This window comes from Lissotriton vulgaris, chromosome 5, assembly GCF_964263255.1.
Source record: "Lissotriton vulgaris chromosome 5, aLisVul1.2, whole genome shotgun sequence".
In the NCBI taxonomy this organism is placed as follows: domain Eukaryota; kingdom Metazoa; phylum Chordata; class Amphibia; order Caudata; family Salamandridae; genus Lissotriton; species Lissotriton vulgaris.
Window position 1 is genome coordinate 981,977,904 of NC_141693.1, and position 17,108 is coordinate 981,995,011.

The following is a 17,108-nucleotide window of genomic DNA, read 5'->3' on the forward strand; positions in this document are numbered from 1 at the left end:
CCTCTTCACATCAAGGGTGTGGAGCATACGCTCCGCCAGCGTCTCTGGGTTTTGGAAAAACACCGGCAATTCAATTGTCTGGTTTATGTGAAACTGTGAGACCACTTTGGGTAAGAACTTAGGGTTAGTGCGGAGCACCACCCTGTTAGCATGTACCTGGAAGAAAGGTTCTTGGATGGTGAGCGCCTGCAGTTCGCTAACCCTCCGTAGCGATGTGATTGCTACTAAGAACGCAACCTTCCAAGTTAAAAACTGGAGCTCACAAGAGTGCAGTGGCTCAAAGGGAGGACCCATCAGCCTTGTAAGAACCACATTGAGGTTCCATTCTGGAGCTGGTGGAGTCCTTGGTGGAATGACCCTTTTGAGTCCTTCCAGAAAAGCCTTGATAGCAGGGACCTTAAAGAGTGACAGGTGCTGCCTATTCTGGAGGTATGCTGCCATAGCCGACAGGTGAATGCGGATGGAAGAGTAAGCTAGATTACAACGATACAGGTGAAAGAGGTAACATATGATGTTTTGAATGGAAGCGTCTAGCGGGTCAATGCTGTGCTCCACGCAGTAGACGACAAACCTCTTCCATTTAGCCGCATAACAAGCTCTAGTAGTGGGCTTCCTTGCCTCCCGAATGATGTCCATGCAATCGGGAGGAAGATTGAGGTAGCCAAACTCTAGGACTTCAGGAGCCAGATCGCCAGGTTGAGCTGTTGCGGATCTGGGTGCTGAATGTCGCCATGGCTCTGCGTCAGAAGGCTGGGAGTGAGATGAAGCCTTTGATGCGGTACCACGGAGAGTTCCAGAAACGTGGTGTACCATGGTTGGCGAGCCCACGTTGGAGCAACCAGGATGAGCGTCATCGAGTGTTGCCTGAGCTTGCGTGCCACCAGCGGTATCAGAGGCGCTGGGGGAAAAGCGTACGCAAATCTGCCTGACCAGTTCATCCACATCGCATTGCCCTGTGATTGGGGGTGTGGGAATCTGGCGGCGAAGCTTTGGCATTTTGCGTTCTCCTTTGTGGCGAACAGGTCTATCTCTGGATGACCCCACCTTTGGAAGTACGGTTGGAGTACTGATGGATGTATCTCCCACTCGTGCATCTGATGGCTGTGCCTGCTGAGCAGATCCGCCATTTGATTGTCCTTGCCTGGGAGATGTTCTGCCATGAGGAAGATGTTCCTCTGAATGGCCCACTTCCACATGCTCTGAGCCAGATGAGACAGCTGTGGAGAGTGTGTACCTCCCTGCTTCTGGATGTAGTACATGGCCGTCATGTTGTCCGTCCGGATCAACACGACCTTGTTGCACAGATGTACTTTGAACGCCTTTAAGGCCATGAAGATTACCATCAGTTCCAACACATTGATGTGCATCTTCCTTTGCTGAAGTGTCCATAGTCCCTGCACAGTGTAGTGGAGTACATGCGCTCCCCATCCCTGGAGAGAGGCGTCCGTCGTCAGGATGATCTGTGGGACAGGCTCTTGGAATGGTCGGCCCTTGCAAAGGTTTTGTGGATTCCACCAATGCAGAGAGTTGTACGCCCGACCGCTCACCAACACTAGGTCTGTCAGTTGCCCATGAGCCTGAGTCCACTGACGTGCCAGGCACTCCTGAAGCGGACGCATATGTAGTCTCGCGTGCGGGACAATGGAGATGCAGGAGGCCATCATGCCTATCAACTGCATGAACACCTTCGCTGGAAGCGAGTGTTGGGGTCTGAATCGTTGGATCAGCGCCTGGATACTGGCGATTCTCACTGAACTCGGCTGCGCAGTGGCTGCCAGAGTGTCGATTGTCGCGCCCAGATACTGTCGCACGTGGGCGGGCTGGAGATGGGACTTTGGGTAGTTCAGAGAGAATCCCAGATCGTGCAGGAGGTGAATGGTGCGTGACACGTGGTCTACGCACTGCTGTTCCGTCTTTGCCTGAATAAGCCAGTCGTCTAGGTATGGAAAGACATGGACGTGCTGGCGACGGAGATGCGCCGCCACAGTCGCTAGGCATTTCGTAAATACTCTCGGTGCCGTGGTGACCCCGAACGGCAGGACTCTGAACTGGTAATGCTGGTCTAAGATCGTGAATCTGAGATACTTTCTGTGGGAAGGATGCAGGGGAATATGGAAATAGGCATCCTTCAGATCCAGCGTTGCTAGGAAGTCCCCCTGTTGAAGCAGGGGAAGCACCTGCTGCAATGTGAGCATATGGAAGTGCTCCGAGTTGATGTACCAGTTCAGGGGCCTGAGGTCCAGGATCGGCCTGAGTGATACGTCCTTTTTGGGGATCAGAAAATACAGGGAGTAAACCCCCGTTCCCCGTTCTTGCAATGGAACGAGCTCTATCGCCCCTTTTTGCAGCATGACCAGTACTTCTTGCTGCAACAAGGTCAAGTGCTCGTCGGACATAGCACGGCTTCTTGGCGGTATGTCCGGTGGAATGGACGTAAGTTCTAGACAGTACCCGTACTGGATAAGAGACCTCACCCACCTGTCGGTGGTGATGGACCTCCACGCCGGCAGGAACTGCTGGAGTCTCCCCCCGACAGGTGTCGTGTGATCGGGGGGAAGTGACAAGACGTCACTGCTTGTTGGTGGTGGTGGACCTGGAGGCATTGTTTCCACGTCCCCTGCCTTTGATATTATTGCCTCTGTAGCCACCCCTGCCCTTGTTGTTGTTATACGAGGACTGGGTGTTACCCTTGTAGTATTGCGTGGACTGGGATGCCTGGCCCCTCGAGGTGCCTCTTGAATTGGAGCGGCGAAAGGAACCACCCCGAAACTGCTGACTTTGTAAAGCCCCCATAGACTTGGCAGTTTCGGTATCTTTTTTCATCATTTCTAGGGAGGCATCCACCTCAGGGCCGAACAGATGGTCAGGATTCACTGTTTGACCCAGTATTGTGGTTTGTATGTCGGGTTTGAACCCCGAAATTCGAAGCCAGGCATGGCGTCTAAGTAACACGCTTGTATTGATAGCCCTGGAGGCAGTGTCTGCCACATCTAGGGCACATTTGATGGATGCATTTGTAATGAGTTTACCCTCCTGAATGAGCATCTCCCCCGCCTCCTTGTATTGGTCAGGCAAGTGTTGCAGGATGGCCTCTAATGTGTCATAATGGGCCCTATCATAACGTGCAAGCAGGGCTTGAGTGTTAGAGATCCTCCAGATGTTCGCTGCCTGTGCAGCAATGCGTTTGCCTGATGCCTCAAAGATCTTGGACTCTTTGTCTGGGGGAGGAGCATCACCAGTAGTCTGCGAATTCGCCCTCTTTCGAGCGTTGGACACCACCAGGGAGTCCAATGGTAAGTGTCCCTTAATATACGTGGGATCCGTGGGCGCCGCTTTATATTTTCTGTCGATGCGAGGATTGACCACCCGCGCCCGGGTGGGCTCCTTGAATACCTCCTGGGCATGCTTCAGCACCCCTTTAAGCATCGGTAGTGTCTTGACTTGTTTTTCGGCTACCGAGAAGGTGTCGACTAAGAAGTCCGCATCCACGGGGTCCGAGTGCAGTTCGACGTCATGGTTCGCTGCAGCTCTCTCTATTAAGGCATTGAAGGCCGCCGAGTCCTCTGTCGGGGACGTCTTTGCGGCGAAAAGTTGAGTGTCCTGACCCGACTGCGGGTCGTCTGCGTCGCCTCCCGCTGTCCAGGGCACATGCTCCTCTTCCGGATCCGAGTACGCAGGATAGGTGTACTCGTCCTCGTCCACATAAGGCGCGGGGGAATGGGCCGGCGAGTGTTCCGGGGCTTGTGGAGACAGAGGTTCCATCAGAGCCGAAGAGTCCGCAGAGTACCTCTTGTTCTTGAGTGGAATCCTAAAAGGTTCCAAGGCCGGCTCCGACGTAATCTTTCGTTTGAGGAGCGACAATTTTCCGGTGTTGGCGTCGATGATCACCTCACGACGTTCCTCCACCGCAAGCGGCTGGAGCCGAAGCTTCGACACCACCATGGCAGCTTTCGGCGTCAATACCTCCTGTGAGTGTCCGCCCTGTTTCGGCGCGAAGGCCTTCGGCGCCGTTTTGGGTGGAAGGGTAAAACGAATGGGCGTTTGTTCCTTAGCAGGCTTCTGCGTGGGTCGAGGCACTACAGTGTCCTGGCTGGGAACCACAGTGGACTGTTGGATCCGCTTTAAGGATTCCCCCACCTTCCTTGTAAGGGACGCCGAGGGCTGAACCGGCTCGAGCGACTCGTCGACTCCGAGAGCCCGATCGCCGATAGGCCTCTTCTTCGGGGCCGACGCCCCATGGCCAGGCGCACCGTCGGCGTGACGCTTCTTCGAAGACGTCTTCGGGTCCACGACCCCTTTCGGTGCTGATGCAGCCGCGTCGGAGGCCTTCACCTTCGGCGCCGACCCAGAGGGCTTCGGGTCGGCCATTTTGGCGTGGCTCTTCAAGTCGGCCATTTTGGGTTTCGTGGAAGTTGACGCCTCCAGAACCTTCTTCACCAACGCCACTTTCGGTTTCGGTGTCGCATCCGAGGGTGCGAGACCAGTTGGCTTCACTTTCGGTTTCTTCGTAGAAATGTCCGTGACCGGGCCCGGAGGCGGGGACGTAGGACTCATAGTTAGATCTTGGGTAAGGCCCGAAGGCGATCCCTCGACCTGGGCCGTATGACGGGGAGTAACCCCGGAGTCTTGTTGGGGATGCTCTTCCTCCGAGCTATCTCCCATCGTGGGACAAGCCAGTTCGTCGTCCCCTACCTCGTCGGAGACTTCGTCGTAGGCCTCATCACCCGCGTCGCCGGTCTCTTCCTCGGACGCGGGGCCAGAGTCCGACCCTTGTACGTCGTCTTCTCCCTCAACAGATTCCTGGAAGATGTCATCAGGTGGGGGTGCCGAAGCCGATAATTGAGCCTGGAGCCGATTAGCCCGGCGAATCTTTAAAGTTTTCTTACTGCTAAATTTCGAACACGCCATGCAGGTGTCTTCACGGTGATCCGGTGACAAGCATGTATTGCACACGGGGTGCACGTCGAGGTGCGAATATTTAGAGTGACACAGCGGACACTTCTTAAATGGAGTCCGCTCCATAGCAAAGGGTGTAGTGTAGGCCCGTCCGCGTCGAAAGCACGTGGAAGGGCAGTAGGAGATCGGAGCTGAGAGTCAGTAAGAAACCCGAACGCAACCATACCGACGCCCAGCCTAAAGACCTTTTGGTCTCGAGTAAAAGTAGAACAACTATCGGTTCCGATAGAGGGAACCGAAAACACATCCGAACCCAATGGCGGAAAAAAACAATCTGGGGATGGAGGCGATGCCCATGCGCACTGTAGTCCAGGGGAGGAGCCACCTATCTCGTGATACTTCGAAGACTCTTCCAGGACAACAATGTGCAATCATCCGGACCCAACACTAGGTGGCGGACTATGCACAGATATGAATTCAGCAGCCCACATGCCTCGAACATGATGTACCCTTTCTATGTCTTCTGATAGACAGGGGCTGGGGACTGCCACGCTCAGTTGGAATGTAAATGGGCTGTGGGACAAGATAAAGAGGGGATTGTTAGCCAGTTGATCAGGAGGCACTCCCCGGATGTAGTGTTGTTGCAGGAGACGCATTTGATTGGTAATCGCTGTATGGCGCTGCATAAGGGAGGATATAAATTAGTGGCATATGCTGGATTTACCACGGTGTCCAGGGGGGTGGGGATCCTAGTGAGGAACTCCTTCCCGCTGACCATTCAGGCCACATGGGTGGATAATAGAGGCAGATACATTGGCATTTCGGGGTTGTGGGAAGGAAGAATGGTTACCTTTTTGTCTGTATATGGTCCGCCGGCTCTGCAGACAGACACCTTTTGTGACCTGTGCAGAATTATTTTGACATTGCCTGTGGGGGGTGTTGATTGTGGGGGGAGATTTCAATGCAGTGATGAATTGCGAAGTTGATACACACCCCGCCCGGATCCTGGCGCCGTCACGGAGGTGGTTATCGGATTTCGTAGAAACCACTGGGCTTGCAGATGGGTGGCGACTGAGAAACCCAGGGGAATTGCATTACACTCACGCATCTGCCGCGCACCGCTCCCTCTCCAGAATTGATTATATTTTGGTACCGACGTCACAAGTGGCAGGGATCCAAGAGGTGCGAATATCAGATCACTCACCGATCTGGAGGTGGGACAGAGAGATGTGGGAGGGTAGCTCCCATAAGTGCATGGCACCTGAGACCCCGCCACCAAGAAGGAGATTATGCAGGTCATGGAACAGTATTTCCAGAATAATGTGGGAACAGTAGAGTCAAAGTGTTCCCAGTGGGAGGCATACAAAATCGTCGTCCGAGGGGAAGTATCACTAATCGCAGGAAAGAGGAGAAGGGACCGGGCAGAGGTAGACTGAGTAGAAGCAGCATTGGCGCCCTTGGAGGGGAAGGAGTCAAGGGAGAGCAACCCAGACAGGTCGCATCGTCTGAGACTCCTCCGAGATGAATATAGGAACCTGGCGAGAGATAGAGCGAAGGTGCAGCATGCCGACACCCAGAGCAGGGTCTATGAGCATGGCGATAAAGCCGGGAAATTGATCACGTGGCTAGAGAAAGGAGAGTGGGGATATCGGCTAGTGCCAGAGCTGCAGACAGAGGGCTTAGGTAGAATTACAGGTCCTCAGCGGATAGTAGAGGAGTTCTCTGCTTACTATAGCTTAGTGTATGCTGCTGCAGATGAGTATACGGTAGGCCGATAATGCAGATATGATACGTGATATTCAGATGCCTGCACTCTCGGAGGAAGACAGGAAATACCTAGATTCCCCCTTCACAAACCAGGAGGTTGCGCAGGCTATTAGAGGGGTACATTCCGGGAAAGCCATGGGCCCGAATGGAATCCCCATAGAATTGTATAAATTGAATGCAAATAAGCTAGCGCAGTTTCTTCGAGATATGTTCATAGAGAGCAAGGAGAAGGGATGGCTCCCATGTGATCAATGGGTAGCCAATATTATCATCATACATAAGGAAGGTAAGCCACGGACGATGTGCTCTTCCTATCTGCCAATCTCACTTTTGAACGCTGAGCCGAAGGTGCTAGCAAAATTGCTGGCGACCAGACTGGTCAAGGTTATCACGACCCTTGTACATCCGGATCAATCAGGCTTCATGCCCCGCTGTAACACAGCTCTTAATATACGGAGGCTACACAGGATTCTGGCTGGCGCGCCACACATACATGAACCAGCAGTCCTGTTATCATTGGATGCCACCATCGCTTTTGCTTGAGTTGAGTGGCCCTATCTGTTTGCGGTCTTGGGAAAGATGGGTATCGGACAGGAGTTTATTGATTGGGTCCACCTCTTATATACAGGTCCTCTTGCAGGGTAGTGGTGAATAATCACAGATCCACTGATTTCCCTTTGGGAAGGGACACACGACAGGGATGTCCCCTTTCCCCATTACTGATTGCATTGGCACTTGAGCCACTGGCGGCGTGGGTCCGTTGGGGACAGGACGATTCGTGGGCTGCGGTGGACGCCTGAATGGGAAGATAAAATCTCGCTTTACGCGGACGACATACTATCTTACGTCCCCTAGGGACTCCCTGATTCGTTTTTTTTTACGTCCTGGCCATATTCGGAAGATACTCGGGTTTTGCTATTAATTGGGGGAAGTCAGTGCTATTTGTTATTAGCTGCGAACCCCCGGTAGCCCCGAGCTCCTGCCCGCTACAGATAGAGATGGTGGGATTTGGGTATTTGGGAATATATGGGACCATGGACTCGAAGCTTAGATATGAGAATAATCTGGAGCCCCCGTTGGTCCGATTCCGTAGGGATGTGGCGAGATGGAAAACTTTCCCTGTTGGGTCGCGCGGTACTGTTCAAAATGATGGCTCTTCCCCGTTTCCTGTACGCTCTTCAAAATGATCAGGGCCAGATGGAGATTACACAAGAGCCCTCTATGCTAGAAAGAACCAGCTTCCCCTTGTCGGACCGGCAGCCCACGCGGTTCAGGTGTGGCATGCGGCTAATCGGCATCTTAAGTGGGATGGAAAAATTACACTAGCTACCCCGTTGCGGAGTTCGGAGGGCCTGGGTAGCTTGTGGAAGACAAAGGGTTTTGACAGATGGGATCTCATTGGGATCTCACAGGTCAAAGATATGTGGGGAAAAGACGGAATCCTAGCATTTGATGCCCTGCAAGAAAGTTATCAGCTGCAAGAGAGCGAGAGGTACCGCTATCTCCAGATCAGGCATGCCCTGCTGGCAAGTATTCCCTGAGGTACAGTGCCCCCGGAGGCTTTCCCACTTGAGGACCGGGTCTTGGACGGCCATTTCCCAACCAAAACTATTTCTACGATCTATAAAAAACTGATCAACCATACCAAGGATCCACTGGTAAAACTTTAGAGCAATGGGGTGGCTGATGGCCTGGTACTAGAGGATGAATACTGGAGGGAGGCAGTCTCTTCTCCAAAAGTAGTAGCCATTCAAATGAGACTCAGGTTGGTGCAACTGAAGATCCTACACCGGTCTTATATCACAGGACCCCAGCTGGTGAGGATGGGCTTGGCGGAAGATGGAAAGTGTCAGGGAGGTTGTGGGGAGACCGGAACGTTCATGCAGGTTTTATGGCACTGTACTGAAATACAGAACTACTGGGTCAAGATACACGATAGGATTCGAGAGGTGTTGGGAGAGGAATTGTTGTTGGAGACCCGACGATGTGTTCTGAATATCTGGGAACCGACTGATCTGAATGCACATGGGAAGCAATGGGTGACCCTGGCATGCATGATAGCTAAGCGTAACATTGCTCAGTTGTGGGGTGCCAGCCAGGTGCCGCAGGTAGTGAAATGGATGGAGGATTTAGACTGGTGCATGTTCAGGGATAGGTCAGTGTACGTGGGGGGGCGCTAGAGGGCGCACTGCGGAATGGCCGCACTGTCGTGAGGCTCCCGCTGCCCGGAGCTATTATCCGCCTAGGGATCCTGCTTACCATCGATGCGCCCTGATCTGACCCTATAGATCTATTGGGATATCGACTGACCACCCACGGTCCAACTCCTGGGCCATTCGGAGGTTGCTGACCGAAGTTACGAGGATCCCAAGTTTCCCCGACTTGCGCTCTGGAGGTCTGGTGTCCCTTGGCCCGGCGTCATCGTTTATGCCAGTCCGTGGCTCTGCACGTGGGGTGTAGGCCCTGCTCTGCCCCTCTCCACCGGGCCAGCTCGCTGGCCGGGCAGGTTGTTTGGTTCTTCCTTGCCATTGGATTGATCTCTTGGCTCCTACATCTGCCTGCCCAGATACCATTGCTCACGGAGTCACAGCGGATCTCCTTGTCGTCTGGGGGATCGCCCCTTTGATCTGGGAGCGGAGACGGCCATTTTCTCGTCGTTGGGAGTGGCGGGGCGCGCTGGCCTGCTCGTGCCCCCACGGTTCGGTTTTTTGGCCGTACCCTTTGTCCGACCTACATCCTGACTCCTATTTGCTCCGGTCCCCCACTGCACTATCAGCGCACCATTATGGGGAAGCCGGACACTAAACAATCCAAGTTGTCCTTTGACTCTGGAGGAGCTAGGCGGGGGACGCGTTTGCTCCAGGATGCTGGGACTTCGCGGTCCCCATCCCCCCCCCCCCCCGACTGTCGCTGATAGTGTCCCGCAGCCACCACCACCGGACTTTACCCAGATGATGCAGGAGATGAGGCAGGGGTTTGCCACGATAGTGGACAAGGTGGACAAAATATCGTCGCGCATGGATGCGGTCGTCCAGAAGCTGGACGTGCATGAGGAGCGCTTGACGGCGGCGGAACAGCGCATTTCGGACCACGACGACACGGCGGCCACCCATACCACCCAACTGGCGAGAATGGACAATATCTTGCGTGTAATTGCCGCTAGGAATGAGGAGTTGGAGGCGAGGAGTAGGCGCAACAACGTTCGCATTGTAGGTGTGCCGGAGTCCACAAATGTGGGCAAAATGGAAACTTATGTGGAGAGGCTACTGGTGGGCGCCATTGGGGCGGAAGCGTTCTCATCCCAGTTCATCGTTGAGAGAGCGCATCGGTCACTGGGACCTCGGCCGGCCTCTGGGGCCGCACCGCGCCCCATCATCGCGCGCCTTTTAAACTATCGGGACCGGGACGCTGCCCTCCAGGCTGCCCGCACTAATAGGGCCCTTTCCTTCGATGGGGTGTCTTTCACCATGTACCCCGACTTCACGCCGATGGTGCAGGACCAGCGTCGTAAGTTCCTGGGGGTGAAAAAGAAACTTCGGGATCTACAGGTGGACTACGCTTTGCTGTACCCTGCCAAACTTAGAGTGACGCACCAGGCTAAGCAACATTTTTTCACCAACCCACAGCATGCTGAGGATTTTGTGAAGCGCCTCCAGCGCGAGCGAGCGGCTGCGGATCGGAGAGGCGATCGAGACCCTGAAGATGAACATTCGGCGGCTGAGGAGGTCGCCTGATTGTGGTGACTTTGGTCTTTGTTTCTCTTTTCACTGGTTTTGGAACATTCTGGACGTTTGCCTTTTACACTGACTTCCACTGCCTTCCTTTTCCGCATTTGCGGCCTAACTGTTGTCCGCTTTTCCTATTGTTGGTGCAGGGGTCATGTCTTTACTGTGGTGAGAGTGTACGTATTGTTTCTTGGGGTCGGTGTGGAACCGCAGGATGGTGCTATCTGGTGTCGCGCTCTGGGCACCCACCCCCCCCGCGCTGCGCCTGGGGCCGTTTGATACTCGTTGGCTCGGACACTGGCGTGGTGTGAGGGAGTGGTATCGTGCACCTCTAGAAGGTTCCCCGGAGGGTGTGCCCCACTTGTACCTTTGGTTTGGATTCTAGTCCTTTGTTGGTTGACTGGATGTGTGTTGGGGAACGGGGGGGTGGGGGTGCGCATGGCCTGATAGTTGGGGTGGTATCAGGTGGGTGGGTGGGGCGGGAATGCAGCTGACCACACTCGTTTGCCCAGGACTCATGGATCAGCATATGGGTTGCTGCTGTTGTCTGTGTGCACAGGCGCGGTTTCGTGCCCGCTGCCTCGGCTGGTCCATTTATCTATTTGGCGGAATTGATCCTGGGGCTCGTGCCCCCGTCCACCATGGGCCCGGTTGGAACGGCCGCCATCTTAGGCAGCCGCGTGGCGGAGAGCCCTTTGCACGAGGAACACGTGTGCGAGGTATGGGCCGTATGAGTTGGATTGGCAGCGTGCTGTGCGCAGTATGTTCTGAGTGCTTGTTGCATGGATGGTTCAGCTGGGGGGGGGGGGGTGGTTGTTGTTTTGGTTGCTTGGTTTGGAGATGGCTGGGGAGTGTGTGGAGTGTATGCGGGGGGACGACTGCGCCCTAGGGTGTGGACCTGTTGCTGGCTGTTGATGGTAATTGGATGCTCTGTATTTGCTTATTGGGTCCTATGGGGCCCGGAAACTGGGTAATGTCGACTGCTGTTATAGATCAGATATCGATTTTGTCCTGGAATGTACGGGGACTTAATGATGCCAGGAAATGTCGTAGTGTGATCCAGTATCTAGACGGGCATGCTATTCATGTTGCTCTCCTCCAGGAGACGCATCTGCGTCCCGCTCCTTCCCCCAGCTTTGGTGGGAGGTGGGCTGCGGCCAGGAGGTTTGCTTCCTATTCTTCTTGTGCTCGCGGGGTTGTCATCCTTGTTAGAGGATCGCTCGCATTTCAGGAACTGGGATCTGTGGGGGACTCTGAGGGGCGCTATGTGCTACTGTGGGGGCGGCTTGGGCAGAACACTGTGCTGTTTGTTAATTGCTGTGCTCCTGATGTCGATGCGCCAGCCTTTTTTGTCACATTGTGGGGTCATGTTCTTGCTGTGGATGCCACCTACGTTGTGTGGGGGGGGGGGGGGATTTCGATTTTGCATTTCATGCCCAGTCGGACGGATCGGAAGGGAGTCCTCGGTATGATGTGCGGGCTAGGGGGGTGTTGCGTGGAATTGTGGAGGAGGCTGGGTTGGTCGACGGCTGGAGGTACGCCCACCCTGCCACCAAGGAGGGTACCCATTACACTACGCATGCTCGTTCATGGGCGAGACTGGACTGTGTGTTTCTCTCTAGAGGGTTGGTAGCTGGCCTACGGGAGGCTACACATCTGGCTCGGACGTATTCGGATCACTGTCCGGTGAAGGTTGCTCTGTCCGTCCCCGGGCTGCATAGGCCGCGCCCGCCTTGGCGCCTTTTTCCGACTGCTTTGCTTGACCCGGTGTTCGGGGAGGAGCTTGGTGAGGAGGTAGAGGCGTTCTTCCCTAGAGGCGGGGGCTCTGTGGACAGCGTCGAGGTTATATGGGAGGCGTTCGGGGTTACGATTCGGGGAGTCACTGTTTCTAAGAGTTGTGGAGTGCTTAGACTGATTGTTCGGACCCTCGAGGGCTTGGAGGCTGACTTGCGAGACTTGGAACGCAGGATGCAGGTTGACTCTGATCCCGATCTTCTGGCGCAGTTCCGTACTAAACTCTCCGAGTATGAGGAGGAGGCTGCTAGAGAGGCTAAGCTTGTGTCGACCATCGCTCCTGCTATCCCGGTTGCCGCCATCTTTCTTGATGCCACTAAGGCGTTTGACTCCGTTGAGTGGGGCTATCTTATTGATGTTCTTTGTCAGATGGGCTTCCCCAGGATCTTCATCTCATGGGTTAAGCTCTTATATACTGATCCGATGGCGAGGGCGGTGGTGAATGGGGTGCTGTCCCCCTCGTTCCCTCTTACGAGAGGGACCCGACAGGGATGCCCCCTCTCGCCCCTTTTGTTTGCCATTGCCATTGAGCCGCTGGCCTGCAGGATTCGTCAGTTTCACCAGCAGAGCGCCTTTAATTGTCTTCAGCGGCAGGTCGGTATTTCTTTATACGCTGACGATGTTACACTCTATGTTAAAGACCCTGAGAACAACCTTAATTCGCTCTTACGAGAGTTGGTCGCTTTTGGGGGTGTCTCCGGTGTCCATATCAACTGGCGGAAGTCTCAACTTTTCCCCCTCACTGCTGCTGTAGCTAGGTTTCCCCTTGATTACCCTCTGGAATGGTGTGATTCTGAGCTGCGGTATCTCGGCATTGTCGGGTCCTTGGATAGAGAAGAATCGGTTCGGCTTAATTATGGTGTAGCTATTACTAAACTTGCAGATGATGTCACTAGGTGGATGTCCTTGCCTCTCTCCATGGCCGGTAGGGCGTCCCTTATCAAGATGGTAGTTTTGCCCCGCTTTCTTTACCTCTTTCAAAACCTTCCGTATTATCCTGGTGCTTATTTTTTTCGCAGACTTCGATCTGAGCTCATACGATTGTTCTGGGGGGGCAAGCAGCCCCGGGTGGCTTGGGCTACCCTTACGTTGCCCTATGCTGATGGCGGATTCGACGTTCTAGACTTTGAGCTTTATTATCTTAGTGCTCAGGCGCATTACGCTTATCACTGGATGCGCCCCACGCCGTTCATGCCCCAAATTGCTGCTGAACATTGGGTTGCCCACCCACTCCCACTGGAGGGGATGGTGTTTGGTAACGTGTCGGATGTGGAAACGCCTCGCACGACGGTGACGTGCACGGTGGATGCTTGGAAACGGGTGGCTCAATTGCTGAGCGTTTCCTTCCTTCATTCGCCGGCCTTGCCTCTGTCTTATCATCCTGATTTGTCTCTGTTGTTGGAAACGGGGTTTCAACGAATGTGTAGGCGGCTCGGTATCCTCACGTGGGGTGACTTGTTTCATGAAGGTGCCTTCCGTATGCAGGCTCATTTCTTCGGAGCGGCTGCTTGCTCCCCTTTGGAGCTGTTCTACTTTATCCGCTTGCGGCAGGGCATGCGTGCTCTGTTACCAGATTTCCCTTCGGAGCCTGGGGTTACCCTCCCCCTCCACGTGCTGTTGGTATCAGATGGGCGACACCTGGTGTCGAAATTATACGGGGCTATTCGCAGACAGCGTTCGGTCCCGGCCAATCGGGTGCGCGAGCAGTGGGTTGCTGAGTTGGGAGCCCCTATTACCGACGAGCAATGGAAGTACTGCTGTGGGCTCACGGCCAATGTTTCCTCCAGTTGTCGCCTTAAAATTATCCACTACAAATTTGTTCAGAGGTACTATTATACCCCGGCGAGGAAACTTCGGTTTCATTTAGCGGAGGATGACAGATGCGCTAGGTGTCGTGCGGAAGGCGCTGACTTTCTGCACTTGGCTTGGAGTTGTGCGGGGGTGCTGGAATATTGGACTCAGGTCCATGAAGCCCTGCAGATTATGGCGGAGGATGGGGTGACATTTGACCCCTTAGTGATGTTGCTGGGCTACTCGAAGGACGTGCCTGCCTCTCACCGTAGATTTGTTGATGTGGCCCTGCTGCTGGCTAAGCGTAGGGTTGCTTGTTGCTGGGGTCGTGGCAGGGTACCGCGCTTCCAGGATTGGGTGACTGACCTCATATACTGTCAGGATCAATATGATATCTACTCTGAATTGATGCCTGTCAGATGCAGACCGAAGGACTTTTGGAGTCCGCTCCAGGTGTACCTCCTAACCAGAGCTGTGCAGGACTCTGATTCTGAACTTGGGGACCGTGTAGGGGTTGGTTGACGGCAGCATGGTGGGCTGGGATTTTATTTTACTCCTGCTGGTCCTCAAGTATCGGGGGAGAGGCTGGGCTGTCTCCTCTACATGCGAGCCTTCGTGGGCTGTAGTTCCCCTTATGACAAGGGGATGGTTAGGAATTGAGATCGTGTCCCTGTCAGGTTCCTTTATTTTTTGTGGCCCTTCTACCTGAGTCTCCTTTGTTTTTATTTGCTATGTGCTAACAGAGTGTGTCCATACTGTATTGTCTTATTAGCTTGCCTGAACATGCTGGATCATTGCTTTCTTATTTGCACTGTACATTTCGATGTGGCTCTATGTATTGACTGATATGCTGCCCTGTACCTGCTTCTATCTCATTTTTTGATTCGGACGTACCATTGTGATGGCCATATGTGACTGTATGTATTGTGTATGCACTTCCCTTGTCCCTGCTTGTCTCCAAATAAAGGTTTAAAAAAAAAAATAGGTCAGTGTACGTGGCCAGGGGTAGACTCGGGAAGTGGGGGGAAAATTTGAGGTGCGTGGAATAACTACAGAGGGGATATCTGTACTCCTCCAACTGTCAATGAAGATACTGTGGTAACGGAATCTCAATGAATTTGCCGCACGGGGGAGTGCTGCGGCCGTTATGACGAGCCCAGCTCTCCATGAGCACAGCTCCACTGTGCCTCATGACGAGCTGGGCTCGTCATAAGTATGCAACGGGTTAATGATCAGTGCCAAGATGGGGTAGAGGATGAAGCATGACACCCATCAGGTGGGTGACAGCCTTTCATTCTAAACCGGAGAGTACCTTGGCCTTTCTATTTCTGTTACCCCCCATGGTTGCCAGTGCTGTAGTGTTGGCAAGGTGATTTATAATGGAGGGTGTACTGACTAAACTTTGGCCCCTCTGGACCTCAGTGCGATTGAATACATTGCATTTTAGACAACAAGGATGAACTAAAAGCACACAATTAAAAGAAACTTAAAAAAAAAATTGAGCCACGGAGAGCTGTTCCAGAGGAAAGATGAGATATATCTAGCTCAAGTCATACTTATGCGACATTTCCTTTCCAAGAGTGACCTTTTTCTGGGGTTTTGAAAATAAAATATTTATTTTACCTCGTAAAAGAATTCATCCTCGGCATTCGAAAACATTAGTTCTTCTTTTGGTTGTTGTCCAGATGGGTTTCTGGAAATCTTTGCAGCCTCTCTAAAGGTCTTGCTGATCATCAGATAATAGTAGCATTTCCCACATGGCTTATTGGTTCTTTGTGTCTCTGCCAGTTCTTTCCTGATGAGCAGAAAAAGCGATAACCCTTTTTTACATAACCTTCAAGGCTGAACAATGATGAATAACATTAAACAGTGCACAGACACACAAAACCTACTTGTGACAAAAACATGACATTTCACGTGTTGATAATGCTACCTGCCTTAAATAGCATCTGCTGTAAAACCACTGACTCGCCTTTCAAGCACTGGCAGGCAATTTTGAGTGATGCATTTAAAGTTCATCTTTTGCCCTGCAGCCAACTTGAAAATGTGATGAAGAAATCACAGAGATTGGAAAGCGTTGCTGCTCAATGGGAATCTGAGTTGCAATATAGTTAATATGCAGCCACGAGATTTAGCCTAGGGGTGGGTGAAGTTGCTCAATTCCTTGGCAGGATAACAAACAGTGCAACAAATTAAACACAGGTGCACGACCGCAACGAAGCAACACAAAATGAAGTCACTAGGTCTCGGGGTTGGGAGCAAACCAATTGGCTTTGCCAATGCATTGCTTTTTTTTTAGCTGCGTGCCGTGATTGTGCGCACAAATTTAAAGATTGAGAAATAACATTCTACTATGGGAGTGCAGATGAGCATGCAAGGTCAGCCACTGTGGGAGTGGTTTGTAAACCAAAGATGGCTCCTCAGTGAGCAGTGTCAGGATGCTGGATGTGTCATGCTGGTACTGGGAGGTGAGGAGTAATGAGTACGAGAGACAGCAAAGGGGAATAGCAAAGAGAACAAGATGAGATAGCGGATGAGAAAATAGTTCCTCAAGAACTGCAGGCTCTCGACGTCAGCAGTGGAAGAAAAAAACTCATCTAATCAAAACATGGCGAGATCGAAATTTAACTTGAATGGAACGAAGACCAGTCTAGGGAGGGAAACCACTGAATCTGGAGTAAAGACTGAGATAAATAAGAAAGCTGAAAAGGTGTGAAGAAAGCGATTATTGGAGCATCTTCATATACGACTGGCAGTAAAAGCAGGTACACAGCAACTGCCTTCTGTTCACACAGTAACATTCTTCCCACTGCCACATTCCAATTCCAGCATGACAATCTATGTTCCATAAAGAAAACCCAATAAACGCCACTGAATCACGAGCAAGGGGTGGATGTAAAGCACACCAATTCTGGGTTGAATACAATAGGTCTGTTGCCAATAGACAGTTAAAGTTGTGTAGGGGGGGGGGTAAGATACATAAAAACATGCATAATCTGTATCAACATTCTTTTCCTCTCTAGACTGCGTTTTACAGCTACTTAGAGATCACAAACATGTAATAACATAAGGACCTACCAAAACATAAAACCGATTTCTAAGAGACTACGTTTAACATGAGCAGTTATCGCTGGG

General features: G+C 52.7%; 1 protein-coding gene across 1 annotated transcript in view; it reads right to left on the bottom strand.

Moving 5' to 3' along the window:
• Nucleotides 1-17,108, bottom strand: part of BCCIP (BRCA2 and CDKN1A interacting protein) — a 157,662-nt gene that overhangs the window by 54,218 nt on the left and 86,336 nt on the right. The window contains exon 6 of the mRNA XM_086922571.1: nt 15,597-15,768. Coding sequence (XP_086778697.1) covers nt 15,597-15,768 — 172 coding nt within the window. The remainder of the gene's footprint in view (nt 1-15,596; nt 15,769-17,108) is intronic.